The sequence below is a fragment of the Vespula vulgaris genome, chromosome 18 (assembly GCF_905475345.1).
Source record: "Vespula vulgaris chromosome 18, iyVesVulg1.1, whole genome shotgun sequence".
Lineage (NCBI taxonomy): Eukaryota > Metazoa > Arthropoda > Insecta > Hymenoptera > Vespidae > Vespula > Vespula vulgaris.
This window is the reverse complement of record NC_066603.1, coordinates 1,542,817-1,559,334: the sequence shown is the minus strand read 5'-3', so window position 1 is coordinate 1,559,334 and position 16,518 is coordinate 1,542,817. Positions and strand designations below refer to the sequence as shown.

Below are 16,518 nucleotides of genomic sequence, written 5' to 3'. Positions count from 1 at the left end.
ATAACATAGATGTCTCATGTGGCATATGCGATTATATTTGTTAAACAATATAACTCGTATATAATAAGACATTATTATTTTAATTAATAATTGTAATATATTACAATTAAAATGTCAATTGTGAAATATCAATACCTGAAGTTTTATTAAATACATTTGCGTCATTTACGCAAACTTATAGTCTCTTTTATTTCGTTGAAGTCTACGTTTTTTGTAAAACTGCCTTTGGATTATATATACATTATTTAATACATCTTGAAACATTTTCTCTAAGTATAAAACTGTGCACATACTTATAAAATTAATTTTTAATGTATACAAATTCTCTATTTAAACATACATATCATTTTTTCTGGCACAGACATTTTTACAATATACTCAGACGCATACGCACGTAAATACATGTGTATTAATATCATGGAATGTTTATGTATTATTTAAATTATCAATGTATAATATTTTTTCTAATATATCTCAAATATAAAGCGCATATCAAATGCAAAATATATATCTTCTTTAAATTAATATAACTTTGTGCTATAATATATGTTTGGTTTATATATATAAATATATATATATATATACACACAATATATATATATACATTCACACATATATACATATATATATATAAAATGTATTTTGTGCAGTAAATTCAGTAGATATTTTGATTTTTTTAAATTCTTCTACTAAAATATAATTGAAACAAATATATCGAAATAACTATATATCTCTGTACAATAATTAATATACTGTAAAAAAAGAAAATTCAATGATTACTATACGAACGTATTACGCAAACATGCTCATGAGGTTCACATGAAATATCACTGACAATAATATAAAGAAATAAAAATTCTATAAATATAAGTTTTCTCATGGCCAAAGCTTTTTAAACAGATCCATAAATGAATCATAAATCATGAATGTTATAGCAACATCCAAACATACTCTGCCTAATCTTGGAATAGTGCCTTTATAAAAAGCAAATGGACCTTCTTTTTTCCAAACTTGGATAACACAGTCTATACTGCTTTTATACTTTGATGCCTCCAAACCCTAGAATAAAAAAAAAGTTATATTGAAAACTTATGTAATAGTGAAATAATCAAATAAAAGAAATACTGGACAAAATTGCTACATACTTGCATTCTAGTTTTTACAACATCAATAGGAGTGTTTCCAAAAACTGAAGCTGCTCCAGCACATGCACCAAAGACACCAACAATAACTTTAGGAACATTTTTATTATCATCACCACCTTTGTACCAGTCTTTTAATGTTTCCATTACAAAAAATCGAATTGCTTGATTAGAACCTTGTTTCAAAATAGTAGGCACAACACCTTGGTATACTCCTTTAAATCCTTGAAAAACAATATTAAATAATGAAAAAATATTCATTAAATAATAAAAAAAAATGAATTTATTCTTGTTAATTAGAATACATTTACAAAAATAACTTCAAGATATTAAAAATACAAGAATACAATATATAAAATATATTAATACTGGCAGAATATTAATTGAATATGAAATAAAAAATTCAACAGAGTTGGATACATATATAGTTAGTTATTAATAGGTTTAATGACAGAGATAAAAACATGTCTTACTATCTCAATCTTTTAAACTGAAGTTTATGAGTAGTATTATCTTTCCTTTGCAGCAGTGAAGTTATTATGGTTCAAGGACAAATTGCACATATACAATTATCATTATCATTCATTTATAAGATATTTGATCACATTTTATAATTTTTTTAATTCTTTTATCAATCAAGAAATTATGTACTAGAATATGATAAATTTAATATCAGTGTGATAAAAATAAAAGTATGTCAATGATGTTAATATTCTTTAAAAAATGAAGACTCACTCATAAATATTGATAGATATTGCATAAGAATACATAATGCATCATATACAAGCTATGAATAATAGATTTATTAATGTTTTAACGCTAATGAAAAGAAAATACTTTTTAGAAATTCATGATAAAAAAATATATATACAATATCTATATTATAATATAATTTTCTTTTACTGTGCAAAAAAGCTATAGGTCTAGAAATACTTACCATATTCTCTAACTATCAATGTTATACCATGAAAAAATCCTTTATATTTTGGATTTGGCGATCTTTGATCATTAATAAATTTTACTTTGACAGTTTCCATAGGAGTCACTACAAGAATAGCTTCACATACACCAGCGCAAAGTCCTGACAAAAGTTTTCTTTGAGCACTCAGTTTTTTATCATCATCAACCAATCTTTTCTTTATTGACTCAAAAGCACCAAAACGTACTGCTGACTTTGGAATAGATCCATAAAGAAGGACAGATAGACCCCTATATAATCCAAAGAATCCACGAGTCTTTACAGTTTTTGTTACACAATCCCATATTCCTGTGTATTGTTTACTAGCTCCGCTTTTACCATCCAATTGTAGCTGTGTTTTTACATATTCAGTCGGATATGTGACACAAATTTCTATACCACCAGTAATACCACCTACAAAATATAGGATATTTATTTCAATACATTATGTACATTTATCGCGTAGTCCAAAATATAAAAAAGATATAAAAGAGAACGTGTGAATGAATCGATATAAAATATAAAAAATATATCGCGATATATAATTGTAAAAGTAAAGTAAGGTTAATGCGGTCTCGACCTTCGAACTACCACACCATAAAGTAAGCATCAGATTAACTATCTCTTTCACTTTCTCTCATCCGTTCATTCAATGACCGAACACACACATGCACGTATAAATCATGCATATGTGTATATATATATGTTCATATATAAATATATATATATGCATACATGTATAAATATATGTGTATGTATATAACCACTTGTGCGAACTAGTTTATCTCACCTATTCTTGACAGATGTCAAAAGTTAATGTTTTCTAGTTAATATGATAAGATTATAGAAAGGAATAAAAAAAACATGGTTATTATGAGATTAGCAGAAATAAATTGTGTACCAGCTATGATTCCTTTGAGGCCGATACTAGTTTCACCGACAGCAGCCGCAACCGGACCGTTTTGAAGCCATGGTCTTCTTGGAAATGGATTATTACCATTGTATGCTGATATGACCGATGATTCTTGTGTAAATTGATATCTTAACCAAGCTGAATCCATGTTACTGACGATAATAAAACCAATGCTCCCTTCTCGCTTAAGACGTTGAAACTGAACTGATCCGATTAAGTCATGTGTCCCGCCGAACGATACTTCGATTCCCCTTCTTCTCCTTTGTCGTCGTATGATTTCTTTTTCTTATTCTTTTTCTTGCTAAACGCAAATTAAAGTCCAATATATGACCGAAACGATCATTGGTAAAAAAAAAATTTTTTTTACTTTTTTTTTCATTAATTATATACATATACATATACATTTCTATAGGTTTTCTTCTTTATTACCGACGATCTTCCATTTTCCTTAAAAAAAATTGATGACGTATGTTTCTTATGTTTACATAGTCATTTAAGTGTAAAATCTGTTGAAATTACTGATTATTTTCACTTATATTCGTTTCATTCGTATCTTTATTCAGCGTTTTATCGCCTATGATTACTTCTTAAAATAGGTCACATATATATTATTTTTGTTTTAAATAATTTTAATATCTATAAGTCTTATATTATTTACTATGTATTGTTTTATTTGTAAAAGAACGTGAACCAAAGTTTTCTTATTAAAATAAATTATAGTTCCTAAAACAATTATATAAAATATGTCTCGATATAATGATTTATACATATACAAATGATTTTCTTACTTTTATAAATTTTAAATTCACAAACAATAAAATATCTAGATACTAAATAAAATATCATTTTCTGAGAGTGATTGTTTATTTGTATACAAATTTTAATAATATCTTGCAAACTATTAGGAAAAAAATAAATCAATGAATAGTTTAATAAACGTAATATATTTATATGAATGTCTCTGATAATGTTGATGTATTTTATTTCCTATATGTTTTTGTTTCCTTATTTTTTTATTAAAGTAGTTTCAGGTTTTTCTTTTCGTTTTTTTTCCTTTTTCCTTCTTTCTTTTTTCTTTTCTTTTTTTTTTTATAATGGGAATTAAAAGATGATGTTAAATCTTCAGTTCTAAGTGAACAAATATATGAAATAAACAATGTTCCTTATCTTAAATAATACTATGGTCCATGTTATTTACCATCCAGGTGTAGTATTTGCTAATCTTCGCATACGTCTGAAACAAATAGAAAACAAAATCCAGAATTAATAATTATTGTAAATGTTTCATTAGATGCCTTATTTAATATTTATATATTTTACCGAGTATTTCTATCTTGATCTCTTATTTTCTTTTCCATTTCTGCATCAGTTAAGGTTTCTAAGAAGGGAGCCCATTGATCGGCTTCAGATGGAGGTCTAAATGGTACTTCTACTGTCGGTAATGGTGCTTCAGAAAATGCATATGTTCTTTGGTGCCATGATAGTTGACCACGAACGCTGATAAAAATATAAAGATGAATAAAACATACAGATGACACATCTATGATAAATATTAAAAATTACCTATAGGCAATAGCTGTAACAAATTCTCCACCAAGTCCTAATTCAGCACATAATTTCATTGCAAACTTTTCAGGATTATTTTCTTTTTCTGACATATCCCATTCTACTTGATCTACTAAGGAAGTATTACCAACATGTATGTTCAATTTAATTATTACTCTTTGATCACATTGTTCTTCTAAAATTGTTTCTTGTGGGAAAGCTTCTATTTGTTGTCTTATAGCTTGTGCTATTGCAGGAACAAAAGTTAATGGATTTAAGTCTAGGTCATCACATAATACTTCTGCAAATTGCTCTGGTGTTATAAGACTTTCTGTAAAAGATAATATAGATATTTATACAACTGAATCAACTATGTTTGATTCAGATATTTTAATAAAATCATAAATACCATTTTTATTCCAAGTAAAAGTATCTCTTAATTTTTGACCTTCTATTTCCATATCCAAACGTATTGGAACAAGCATTTCCTGTTGTGCTGCATTTTCTAAATTTGCAGATGGATCTGTATCATCAAAACTATAACAGATACAATAAATATAATTTCTACATTATTAAATCATATACTTTTGAATTTATAATTATTACTTACCACAACGGAAATGTTCTGACTTTTTTATTATGAACTCTATTCCGATTTATAGGTGTAGCTTGTGGTACTGCATCTAAATGTGAACTGTTTGGCAAACTTGGTACCCATGCCATTGACTTTTTAGATTTTCCCTCTCTAGGAGCAGGAGGTTCAGTCGAATGCACAGATACAGCTTTATATTTGTCATCATTACCTTCAATAATATCTTCTACTTCGCTAGCTCTTAAAAGTGATACGCTTGATGCAAGAACGTGTTGACTCAATCCAAGTTCTACCAATTTTTTACGCTCATCATTAGTTATAGATCTTCTAAACATACCAGGGTAACGTTTATACAATGAACCACGAAAAAGCCGCAAATAATTGCCCACTTCGGAGCCAATACAATAATATTCTCCATTTTCCTCCACTTGAAAACTTATAGGTTTATCTCCATAAGTACGTAATGCCATGTTATTTTTTTTTTTTTCACTACAAAACAAGAATGATATTATTGTTAAACATATCACATAAAGCTCAAACACTGAATTACTTATGTATTTAAAAAAAAAAGCTTTTATCTAAACAATATAAAATTTAATTTTTGTAATCAAGAACGCTGTTAATTGAACCCACCACTGTCTGATCCACAATAATATATTCCTGTAGATGGCAGAAATGTCGCCAGATTTAACCGCCCTCTAGAACTCGAACTAATTGCACAGGTCGATAATCAAGTCGATAATCATATGTTGTATTATCGATAGGAAAAATCGAAAAGATGTTATAAGATTATTTAACATCGATAACATATTAATATGCAGCTACGCACAAATTTCGATAATTATAAATTACTAAAATATAAGAAATTTTTTTATATTCTATAATATAGAATTTCTTAGGAAAATTTACAATTACTCCGTATAAATGATATTTGCCGCCATGCAGAGCGCGCTAGTGGCCATAACAATGTCATTAATCGTGATGGGCAAATATTTTCATCAAAAATAAATACGATCACATGAAAACAGCAGACAATTGAAGCATGATTGAAAATTTAGAGGCAACAAAGAAAATACGCAACGCAAAGTTATTAAGATTAAAAATGTTTAACCTTTTCCTGTTGAGATTCTCATCATTTATAATTCTATCGCAAGAAGAAATTAGAAAATAAATACAATTGATTATATGGCCGGTTATCGATAGGAACGAGGGTTAAGGGATTAATAGTAGTTCGTTGATTGGAATTTTGCCTGCTTTCTTCGATTAAAATAAAGAAATAATCGCTCTCTTCCGTATTTTTTTAAAGATTGAAAAAGAAATCAGTATTTTTTTATGTGCGCTTATCATTTCCTTTAGATTGCGCATCATTCGTAGTATAGTTTATATAGATATATGCGTGTTATGTGTACGCGCAAGTGTACTCTGTAATACATATTTCTTCGATTTGTAAAAGGGGAGTTTTGTACGACGAACTGCGCAGTGGAGGTGTTATAGCGAGGTGTAAAAACAGGAGGGGAAGAGCTCTCGCCTCCGTTTAGCGCGAGGTAAACGCCGGTAATGAGTGTTTATATAGAAACGGCGATAACGACATCGACGACGACAACTACGACAATAACAACGGCGACGGGAACGGCGAATACGGTGATAGAACCGACAGTGACGACGACGACAACGACAACAACGGCGACGACGACGACGACGGCGACGACGACGGCGACGGCGACGACGACGGCGACGACGGCGGCGACGGCGACGGCGACGGCGACGACGACGGCGACGGCGACGGCGACGACGACGACGACGGCCACGACGACGACGACGACGACGGCATCGACGACGGCATCGACGACGGCATCGACGACGGCATCGGCGACGGCGTCGGCGGTTGTCGCGACGCCAGACACCGCGACCGGTTGGATTGAATTTTGTGACCGACACGCCCGTGCCTCGGCCTCCGATTTTGCCAAGGCTTTTTGCACTTATGTCAGCCTAAATCTACCTGAAAGTGCCAGATCCACCTTATCTCATCGTGACTTTCTCAGAAAGTTTGTTGAAAGTTTCTGCGAGCACTTCGAGAGCGAGTACTTGCGTCGAACTGTTAGGTCTGTGGTTCAATTTTAATGATAAACATAGTCTATGTGAGAGCTTAATGTAAAGATATTTTCTAAGTACATTTCTCTTCAATTGCTTTTTAAGTTTTTGTTTTTGTAGAACAATTCAAGTTTATTGTAATAATTTCTTCAAATACACATGTTTAAATACTACTTTCTTTGACTTTTATAACTTTATTGATCAGTTGATATTTGAAGCTTTCTTTGCATGGTTAACAGCAATTATTTCTTTTCTATGTATATTGATTTTGAGATAGGATATTGTTTTTTGTAAAAAATTTGAATTATATTTGATAGATTATTGTTAAAAAAATATATTCTAATCTTATTATTGCATGTTAAAGCTTATGTTTACAAACGTTGTACTTGATTCAATTAGACAATTTGAATTTTACAAAAACCTTAAGAGAAATAATGATATATTCATAAATTATAAAATGTATGTATGACAAAATAAATGATTTTTAAATGTATTCTTTCTTTTTAGATCATTAACTGCATATGATGTTCGACAAACAGCATTCACCGAAAGGGATACAAATGCTATATCTCAAAATAACAATGCACCAATTCGTGCTTCATCACATGAAGAATTTAGTGATTACTCTGAACACGATGGTGAAACAGTATCACCAAAACCTGTTCACAAACCCTTCTTTCGTAGATTATCATTTAAAGGACTTAAGAAAGGAAAAAGTTTCTTTCATAAACAACAAAGCGATGAAGTAGAATTATCTCATAGTGAACACCGCAGAGATAAACATTCAAAAACTAAACTTTCTAAAATTGTTGTGGAATGTAGAAAAGAAGGTATTGTTAATTCTTTGATGGGAGAGAATATAGATGGAACTCAAAAATGGGAAAAATCTAGATTGGCATTGATAAAAGCCATCGGAGGTTATATGTTGGAATTTTATTCTCCTCCAAAGGCAGTGAAACCACGTAGTGGTGTTTTTTGTTCTGCAATAACAGAAGCTAGAGAAACTACAGCTCTTGAAATGCCAGATCATGAAAATACATTTGTGTTAAAAACACAAAATATGGAATTTGTAATAGAAGCTCATGATTCAAATGATATGAGGTCTTGGCTTGCTACTATTAAATATTGCATGCGTACTGTACAACAAAATTCTACTACACCTGTTTCTGGTACACGAGATTCAATTGCAGATTCTTTGGGACATGCTTCACTTGGAATCACGAATGAAGGTGATAGATTAAGGGCCAATTCAGCAAGTAAAGGTTCTCGATTAACATCTCATGAGCATACAGAGGAAGCATTATCTAATCCACCAGAATTGCCTCCAAGATTGCGTATGCGAAGTAGTAGTAACTTAGAATTATGTTCATCGCAACAAGAAATTGAACAATGTAAGAAATAGCGATGCCTATAGAAACAATTGATTATATTTCAGTAATGTGAAAGTCATTAATGAATTTTGTTTTTAGTAGCTGCAAATGATGGTGAACTAGATCTATCAAGTAGTTTACGAGAGTATCCTTGGTTTCATGGTACATTGCCACGTTCAGATGCAGCACAGCTTGTCTTGCATAGTTCTGCTAATGGCCATGGTGTCTTTCTTGTCCGGCAAAGTGAAACACGAAAAGGAGAATTTGTATTAACATTTAACTTTCAGGGAAGAGCAAAGGTAATCTATTAAAGATTAAAAAAATTATTTTAGCAAGAAAATAAAATCCAAACAATGTTCTTTTTGATCTTAAAGAGACTAAAAAGAATTGATTCCTTGTTTGTATAGATTTTTTATATTTCTTATTCTAGCATTTACGAATGACATTAAATGATCAAGGCCATTGTCGTGTCCAACATCTTTGTTTTCCGGCGATATATGATATGTTAGAACATTTTCGTCAGAATGCCATACCTCTTGAATCTGGTGGAACTGCCGATGTTACTCTAACAGAATTTGTGGTGGCTAATCCTGCTTATCGAATGACACATCATCATATGATAGGCGTAATGCAACAGTCTCAAGAAAGGAGACCTCCAGTAGCTCCAGAGCCCAGAGAAGTAAGAGTCAGCAGTGGAAGTCTAACTCCTCTTGAATGAGCGCGAGTGGCCAACACCCACAGTCTGAAGTCTGATTTACAGACAGTGAGTAGATAACTAGATAAAGTGATGCGCTCTCTTTCCATTCATCTCATAAGTATAATGGCTCTACCAAAATTAAATTTAATTGTATCCATAAATTTGATGACATATACGTAATTATAATCAGTCAAGAAATAAGTAATCATAATGTACAGTACAATTTCTAATTCTTTGAAATTTAATTCAGACTTAAGTCTTATGCGCGCTAATTTTTCTATACAAAAAAACAAAAATATATTGGAATGTAATTATTCTAATAACAAATTTGTTGGCTTAAAAAAATGACAGTGGGGCAAAAAAGCTCGCTTTTTCATATGGTGTATTCTTAAAGCTTCTGGTATTATAATGAATTGATTTTTATGTATCAGTTTGTACATTATTTTTAAGAGAATTAATTCAGTTAATTTTCTTATTTGTATTTATTATAACAATAACCAGAAAATTTAAGAATTTTTTCAAGAATGTTTATAACGATATATAAAATAATTATTTATAACTGAATTAGGTACACACATATGGAGGTTCTATAAGAACACGCACTGACTCCTTGGAAAGACTGGAACAACTACATAACATTGCAGAGCAACAAGGTTCAACATCAAACACTGGCAGAGCAGTTCAAAATACGTATAGTTTTCTCTGACGATGGATTCGTTATAATTTTTATCATTAGAACAATATTCGTTTTGTTTTTCAGATTAAGTTGCATCAATAATATGAACTAAGGAAATCTCCTATAAGTAACTTCTGAAACATATGTTCTATATTAAAATATTTTGAACAAGTATACCCTTTGGTAGACCGGCCTTTTGAAAAGCTATACCACATTGTTTAAAATTCAATATTTTGCCAATATCATTATTATAATTACAGTATGATTAATGAATCAATTTGTTTATTTCAAAACGTAAGTACTAGCAACTAAACCATTTTCTATTGATATGAATTTTACATTTGATACCAAGTTTATAATCATCATAAATGATTTTTTATATTTCATAATGTTGATTTTTATAATCTTTTATGGAAATGATTATGATATTGGCAAAATAAGATTACATTCTGCAATGTATTAAGAGCTTAAACTTAAGGTAGCATTTGAAGTAACTTTTGGAAACTTGATTTAATTTTATAAAATGCGTTTTTTTAGATTATAAGAAATAAGATAAATTTGTAAATCTATTGAATTTATTTGTGTTAATGATGGTGCACACAAATTTTAAAAACATTTTTAAATTCTTCTCAATACAAATTTTTAAAAAATTTGTATGATTTATCAAGTAATATTTTGATAAAAATTTACTTTTTTTTTTAGTTTATTTAAGACATTTACAAAGAGAAAACTCATAATAATTTGTTTCTTATGAGCCTTTTTGCGTGCATGAAGTATAAAGTTACATATTTTGGAATTTATTTTTAATTTGTTTTACAATGTATTAATTTTAAATTATGGATAGTTGAAACTACATGGAGTAATATTAATATTTAATAGATTTTTTAACTCTTGTAAATGAGTGAAATTTTCTTTGCTATATGCTTTAACATATGTAAGGAGGCTTGTATAAATTAAGACTTATGATGTATGTACTTACATAATGTCACACATGAGAACATGTATGTACATGTATGTACCTATTTTTGATTGCAAATTATGAACTGCCACATATTACAACCTACATCATTCCATTTTTTTCTGCATATTATCTCATTAAATTAAAACTGCATTGAAATTGTGTTACTCACAGATAATTATTTATTTTATTGAAATTGATTTTTTATTTTGTGAACTATTCTCATTGCTTCTAAGGACATGAAAAAGAATTATGTATTTTTTATTACAAACAATACAAAAAAAAAAAAAGAAATATAAAAAGAATTTATTTTACATTTGTGGCTTAAAGGGCATTTTATCTTTTATTATTTTTAATAAGCATCAGATGAATTTTTAATAATCAGGATTTTATCTATATAAGAAATAGATTAATTCTCCCAAAATATTAACATAATATATGAGCAATTACATTCCTTATGTAATTTCTAAAGATTTATACATTTCTCCAAATTTTTTATCAATCTTTGAATAATTGAATAGCATTAAAAGTAAATAAAATTTTTTTTTTATATTCTTACAGATGTTAAATTAAAATACCATTAAAAGCATTACATAATAAAATGGTAAGCTCTTACAATTTATGAAGTTATAATATTAAATACTTTATTTTATGGTTGAAGTCAACATTTTTAAGTAATTTTGCTTATTGGAAAATAATTAATATTCATTTCATGTAGTACAATAGTTTAAGTTTATTATTATTATTATTATTATTATTATTATTATTATTATTATTATTATTAATATTATTATTATTAATATATTTATTTTTTAAAGTTATGTATTTTTCTTGTATGAAAAATCATGGTCTAGACTTATCAATACTTGCAAAGTATTGTTTATAAAAAAGCAAATTCTAAGTACAAGCTGTCTTTTTTAATAATGTTATTTGTTTATTTTAATGTTTTTTTCTTTGTTATATTCATTAAGATAATATTATATCTTATTCATTGTGCTGTATAATTCAATATGGAAATTCTTAAGGTCTTTTGGGTTCGTTCATCAGAACATCATGTTCTTCGTGTAAACATTATTACAAATAGGATCCAAGAACACTGTGTGTAAAAAACATATATACCTACTAGTTTTTGCACATGCACAAATAAAAACAATATACTTTTAATAATTTATATTTCATAATTAAATCACCTTATGAATTCAATACTTTTTTGTTTATAACTATAAAAATAAAATAACAAAATGATACACAAAATAATACAAAATATTATTTCTTTTAAAAGATATAATTTGGTATAATAATTTTGTAATTACTTACAATAGCCTAATAATGCATAATAGGCAAGACAGGAGAAAGTAAAAATTTTATTGCGTGTAGTTATATTTGTAATATTTGTGCAAATTTATTTTTTTATGCCTAAAAATCTACACTCCTTCCCAGTTTTCTTGATAACTTGTAATATCTCATCGGAAGATAATGTTGTTTTCACAGAAACCATTTTATTATCTAAATTTACTTTTATATCATTAACACCTAGCAAGAAAATTTTCATTACTCATTATAAGGTTATATACTTTATGACATGAGAAATCTTTTGTTATCATACGAATATTCACAAGACTTTACAAACCTTCCTTTTTGTTAAGCACATTTTGAACAGAATTAACGCATCCCTCACACGTCATTTCAACCCAAAATTCGTAAACCTTAAAATTAAAAGTATTAAAAATAATTTATCCCGGGAATAAATAAAATGACAACTTCTTACCTGTGACGCCATATCACCGAAAAAATATATTTAAGGTTTGACGTGGCATACAATAAGTTACTCTTCTTATAACGAAATGATACTTCTTGAAATACCAGTTTTTTATCAGAAGATAAGCTCTTATTACAGAGATAATCGTGTAAGCGCACTTTAAAATATTTCAATAAACTACAATTGGAATACAATTGGAAGTAATGAATCGTTCTCTTGCTTTCATATAGTCGACGAGAGGCGCCCTCTTTTGTATTTTTTTTTCGACAGTTTATTATGCTTGAAGTTTGTTTACCTTCTTATTTTTATAAAGATTAGGTAACTAAATTGATCAAGATAAATCATGAAAATCTTCATTAATATGTCAAAGTTTTTAATATAAATAATATAAAAATTTTTTAATTTTTTATAATTCGAACTGTCCAAAAATGCTCATGTAACCTATAATTTCTGACTCATCGAAAACAAATTTTAGAGAAAGGTGCTAGTCATTAATTTAATTAGTCCTTGAATATCTTAGTTGATTATTCAATTTTCAGGAAATTGTGTTTTTAGATCTAGAAATTTTATAAAATGTTCAGACATGATAAGGAATTATGTACTTTGAGAGAGAGAAAGAGAAAGAAGAGAAGTATTACTTATTTTATATGAATAATATAAATGATGTGAGATTATATTTACTAACTTGTAATAAACTTATTTTATTTTATATAAATTATTTTGATTATATTTATTTATATTTCAATTCTTTTTCGACTGCACTTAATCGTTGTTCTAATATATGAATAGTATTTCGTAGTGATTCTACTTGTTCATTTAGCATTTCAATTATATTAATGCTTTGACTAGAACGCGAATCAGGTACTTTATCTGCAATACATAAAGAATCTTGTTCCCTGTCTTTCTTAAGTTCTTTCTGCTTTTTCAAATTAATCACTTCAACTTGTACATCTTCATTTGGTAATTTAGGAATAAATCCTTTACAAATTTTTGTATCAGATTTAGATTTCACAGAATCCAGTGATGATAATAATAACTAAAGAAAATTTCATTACACCTACTAAAGTAAATAACACGTTGACATATTATATTTGAATTATTACCTCTTGTTGTTCTTCATATTCTTCCATTTCTTCATGAATATCTGTTTCACTTAACAATCTATCCTTATATTTTATATCTTGCATAGGTGGCACTAACATTCGAGGAACTTTTCTATTCTTATCATCTTTATCAAAATTAGTCTTCCATGTTAAAAGCTGAAAATCAGCACCACCTGATGCAAAGTAATCTCCATTAAGAGAAAACGCAATTGATGTAACAGCACTATTATGTCCTTTAAGGGTATAAATTGGACGGCCTTCCAATAAATCTAAAACCTAGAAAACATTTACATTGTAACATATTTATGAGGATATAGTATATATAAAAAAGATTCAATTACTTTCATAGTAGTATCTTCTGAAGCAGTTAACATAAAATTTCCTTTTGGATGAAATTTTGCAACATGTACAGGACCTTTGTGAACAGCATAATGTTGATACAATGAGCCTGTTCTTAGATCATATAATTTTACATAGCCACCTATATTAGCTGATCCAATAACACCGCCACTTGGATGGAACTCCACATATACAGCAGGAGCTATTAATTTAAGTTATAATAAAAAGTTTTTAATTTGAAATATGATTACAACATATACAATATACCTTTAACTTCATTAATAGTTTTAATACATCTTCCAGTAGAGACATCCCATAATTTAATAGTCTTGTCATCACTACATGATATTATAAGCCTACCATCAGGAGAAAACTTAGCACATCTGACCCAATTTGTATGTCCATTAAACGATAAAAGAAATTTTCTTTTACACAACATCCACAATTTACAAATTTTATCATGTGATGTACTGAGTAACTGAAATATAAATAAATCTATTAGAAAAATGTTCAAAGATAAATATTTTATCTATATTACTATTATTAATTTCAATAATAACAAAAATACCCGTTCTCCATTAGGACAGAAATGTAATGAGCTTACAGCTCCTGAATGTGCTTTGAAATCTACAGATTGTCCTGTTATTCTAGGTATCCATATTCTTATGGAACGATCTCTTGATGCACTAGCTATGATTTCTCCAGAAGGGGCATAGCTAACATCTAACACAGAATCTTTATGCGCCTTTAATTTATATCCTCTAATTGAATCCGTAAAATTCCATAACATCAAAGTTTTATCCATACTACTAGATACTAATTGATTATTAGTAGGATGAAAATGGAGACCAGTAATTGCATCTTTATGACCTTTTAAGTGTCTTTCAATTGTAGGATCACATGCTGTTTCCACCATTACTGTAATGTATATGTAATAATACACTATATAAATAATATTAAATATATTATCACAAATTATTTATTTGTGATATTTTTTTTATTTTAACAAAAAAGTTGAAGCGAATGTATGTTGTATTTACGACAAATAAGAAAATGGTATCAAACATTAAATTGAAAATGAAATAAATAATGTACATATAATTATTATCAAATAAACATAGTAACTCATAAACTAATCATTTGCAATATATAGTAAATTTGTTGTTTATATAAAATCCGGACAGACAGATTCGATTTCAAACGAAATGTACTCGGTTCTAATACTACTCTAGTCTAATGACAATCTAGATAGAGAAAATACATGATTTCTTTTTTCGAGGCGCCATCTGGTGTAAAGCGGAAATGAACTAATATTCAAGTGGGAGACTGAAGTTTTTTTACAACTTGAATAGCATGTATGTTTCTATATAATAATCTATATCGATACAGATTAATTTACTTATATATACACACACATACATACACACACACATTCTTTTATTATTATTTCTAAATTATTAATTATATTTTAATTTTTCTTATTTTCCTAATTATATAGAAAAGCTAAATATATCTTAGACAACTTTTTCTTCAACTTTTATTAACGTAAACTAAAATCTCTACTGGTTTATAACATGTTTCTAGTAAATATGTATGTTCTCAATAATACAACACACACATAAAAGATTAATATTTTCTTTCGATGTAGATACTAACCTTATAGAAAGGTCTATTATATTTAAACGCACAAAAAGACGCATTGCGATAGTCTAGAAAAACGAAGCTTGTTTCGATATTAGTTGTATGTATACACGAGTATAAAAGCTTCGTCGATCATACTCGATCTATGTAAAGTTTGATTCTGTTAATATTTATTTAAAAATATAATAACGCGTTACGAGTAACATTAAAAAACGCTGAAATTGTATGAATAGTATAATATACAGCACTGAACTACTATATTGAAAGAACAATTGTACGTATAAAGACATTGCCATAGGAAATACAAGATTGATATCATATACGCTATTAATTAAACACTTTATTATTGATTTTATTTTATTTTATTTTTTTTTTTTGAGAACAGATTTAATGACGAAATGCCTCCATTAAGCTATGTGATAGATAGGCTAATTAGCAGGGTTGAATTAGATCTTTATTTGGAAGATACACAGGTATTGATAGGATAATTGAACGTAATTGTAGATTAGGGATGATTAAACACAAATGTACAAACAAAATACATTACTTTTCGTATCGCATACATGGCGGTACAAACGCAGTTTGTGTCCATGGCGTACTACATAAGCACACCCTCTAATTAATTGTACACTTAGCATGTTTGCCATGCTAAAACTCACTCGGCACTACAGCTTATTTATTTATTTATTTTTTTTAAATAAGTCTTCATTTTTCGAAATAATAAATCAGATAAT

At 28.5% G+C, this 16,518-nt stretch overlaps 5 protein-coding genes across 10 annotated transcripts; 1 reads left to right on the top strand and 4 right to left on the bottom strand.

The window, feature by feature from the left end:
• Nucleotides 1-12: 12 nt before the first annotated feature.
• Nucleotides 13-3,313, bottom strand: LOC127070529 (putative tricarboxylate transport protein, mitochondrial). The gene is made up of 4 exons (XM_051008639.1): nucleotides 3,002-3,313; nucleotides 2,080-2,514; nucleotides 1,146-1,366; nucleotides 13-1,059 (listed from the first exon to the last, which is right to left on the bottom strand). Exons 1-4 carry the CDS (start codon nucleotides 3,159-3,161, stop codon nucleotides 877-879), a joined length of 999 nt encoding a protein of 332 aa, XP_050864596.1. The 5' UTR covers nucleotides 3,162-3,313; the 3' UTR covers nucleotides 13-876.
• A 625-nt stretch (nucleotides 3,314-3,938) lies between these two features.
• Nucleotides 3,939-5,807, bottom strand: LOC127070528 (SWI/SNF-related matrix-associated actin-dependent regulator of chromatin subfamily B member 1). The gene is made up of 5 exons (XM_051008638.1): nucleotides 5,169-5,807; nucleotides 4,968-5,095; nucleotides 4,577-4,889; nucleotides 4,334-4,510; nucleotides 3,939-4,247 (listed from the first exon to the last, which is right to left on the bottom strand). Exons 1-5 carry the CDS (start codon nucleotides 5,618-5,620, stop codon nucleotides 4,208-4,210), a joined length of 1,110 nt encoding a protein of 369 aa, XP_050864595.1. The 5' UTR covers nucleotides 5,621-5,807; the 3' UTR covers nucleotides 3,939-4,207.
• A 357-nt stretch (nucleotides 5,808-6,164) lies between these two features.
• Nucleotides 6,165-11,047, top strand: LOC127070524 (SH2B adapter protein 1-like). Of its 2 annotated transcripts, none has more exons than XM_051008628.1 (5): nucleotides 6,165-7,252; nucleotides 7,749-8,632; nucleotides 8,711-8,910; nucleotides 9,042-9,290; nucleotides 9,877-11,047. In XM_051008628.1, the coding sequence occupies exons 1-5, from the start codon at nucleotides 6,708-6,710 to the stop codon at nucleotides 10,012-10,014; spliced, it is 2,016 nt and encodes a 671-aa protein (XP_050864585.1). In that variant the 5' UTR covers nucleotides 6,165-6,707; the 3' UTR covers nucleotides 10,015-11,047. The 2 variants fall into 2 exon arrangements, with proteins under 2 accessions (XP_050864585.1, XP_050864586.1); XM_051008629.1 differs by having other exon boundaries at nucleotides 6,166-7,252; nucleotides 9,042-9,374; nucleotides 9,877-10,025.
• A 1,050-nt stretch (nucleotides 11,048-12,097) lies between these two features.
• LOC127070530 (copper transport protein ATOX1) lies at nucleotides 12,098-12,922 on the bottom strand. Of its 2 annotated transcripts, XR_007784549.1 has the most exons (4): nucleotides 12,711-12,922; nucleotides 12,573-12,648; nucleotides 12,260-12,475; nucleotides 12,098-12,162 (listed from the first exon to the last, which is right to left on the bottom strand). XR_007784549.1 is itself a non-coding variant. In XM_051008640.1 (3 exons), exons 1-3 carry the CDS (start codon nucleotides 12,720-12,722, stop codon nucleotides 12,345-12,347), a joined length of 219 nt encoding a protein of 72 aa, XP_050864597.1. In that variant the 5' UTR covers nucleotides 12,723-12,921; the 3' UTR covers nucleotides 12,098-12,344. The 2 variants fall into 2 exon arrangements, 1 of the variants encoding a protein (XP_050864597.1); XM_051008640.1 differs by having other exon boundaries at nucleotides 12,098-12,475; nucleotides 12,711-12,921.
• Nucleotides 12,923-12,971: 49 nt separating this feature from the next.
• On the bottom strand, nucleotides 12,972-15,959 carry LOC127070527 (POC1 centriolar protein homolog A). Of its 4 annotated transcripts, XM_051008635.1 has the most exons (6): nucleotides 14,712-15,959; nucleotides 14,411-14,621; nucleotides 14,146-14,345; nucleotides 13,805-14,080; nucleotides 13,387-13,737; nucleotides 12,972-13,258 (listed from the first exon to the last, which is right to left on the bottom strand). In XM_051008635.1, the coding sequence occupies exons 1-5, from the start codon at nucleotides 15,057-15,059 to the stop codon at nucleotides 13,432-13,434; spliced, it is 1,341 nt and encodes a 446-aa protein (XP_050864592.1). In that variant the 5' UTR covers nucleotides 15,060-15,959; the 3' UTR covers nucleotides 12,972-13,258; nucleotides 13,387-13,431. The 4 variants fall into 4 exon arrangements, with proteins under 4 accessions (XP_050864592.1, XP_050864591.1, XP_050864594.1 ...); XM_051008634.1 differs by having other exon boundaries at nucleotides 12,972-13,737; XM_051008637.1 differs by having other exon boundaries at nucleotides 12,972-13,571.
• Nucleotides 15,960-16,518: the final 559 nt, after the last annotated feature.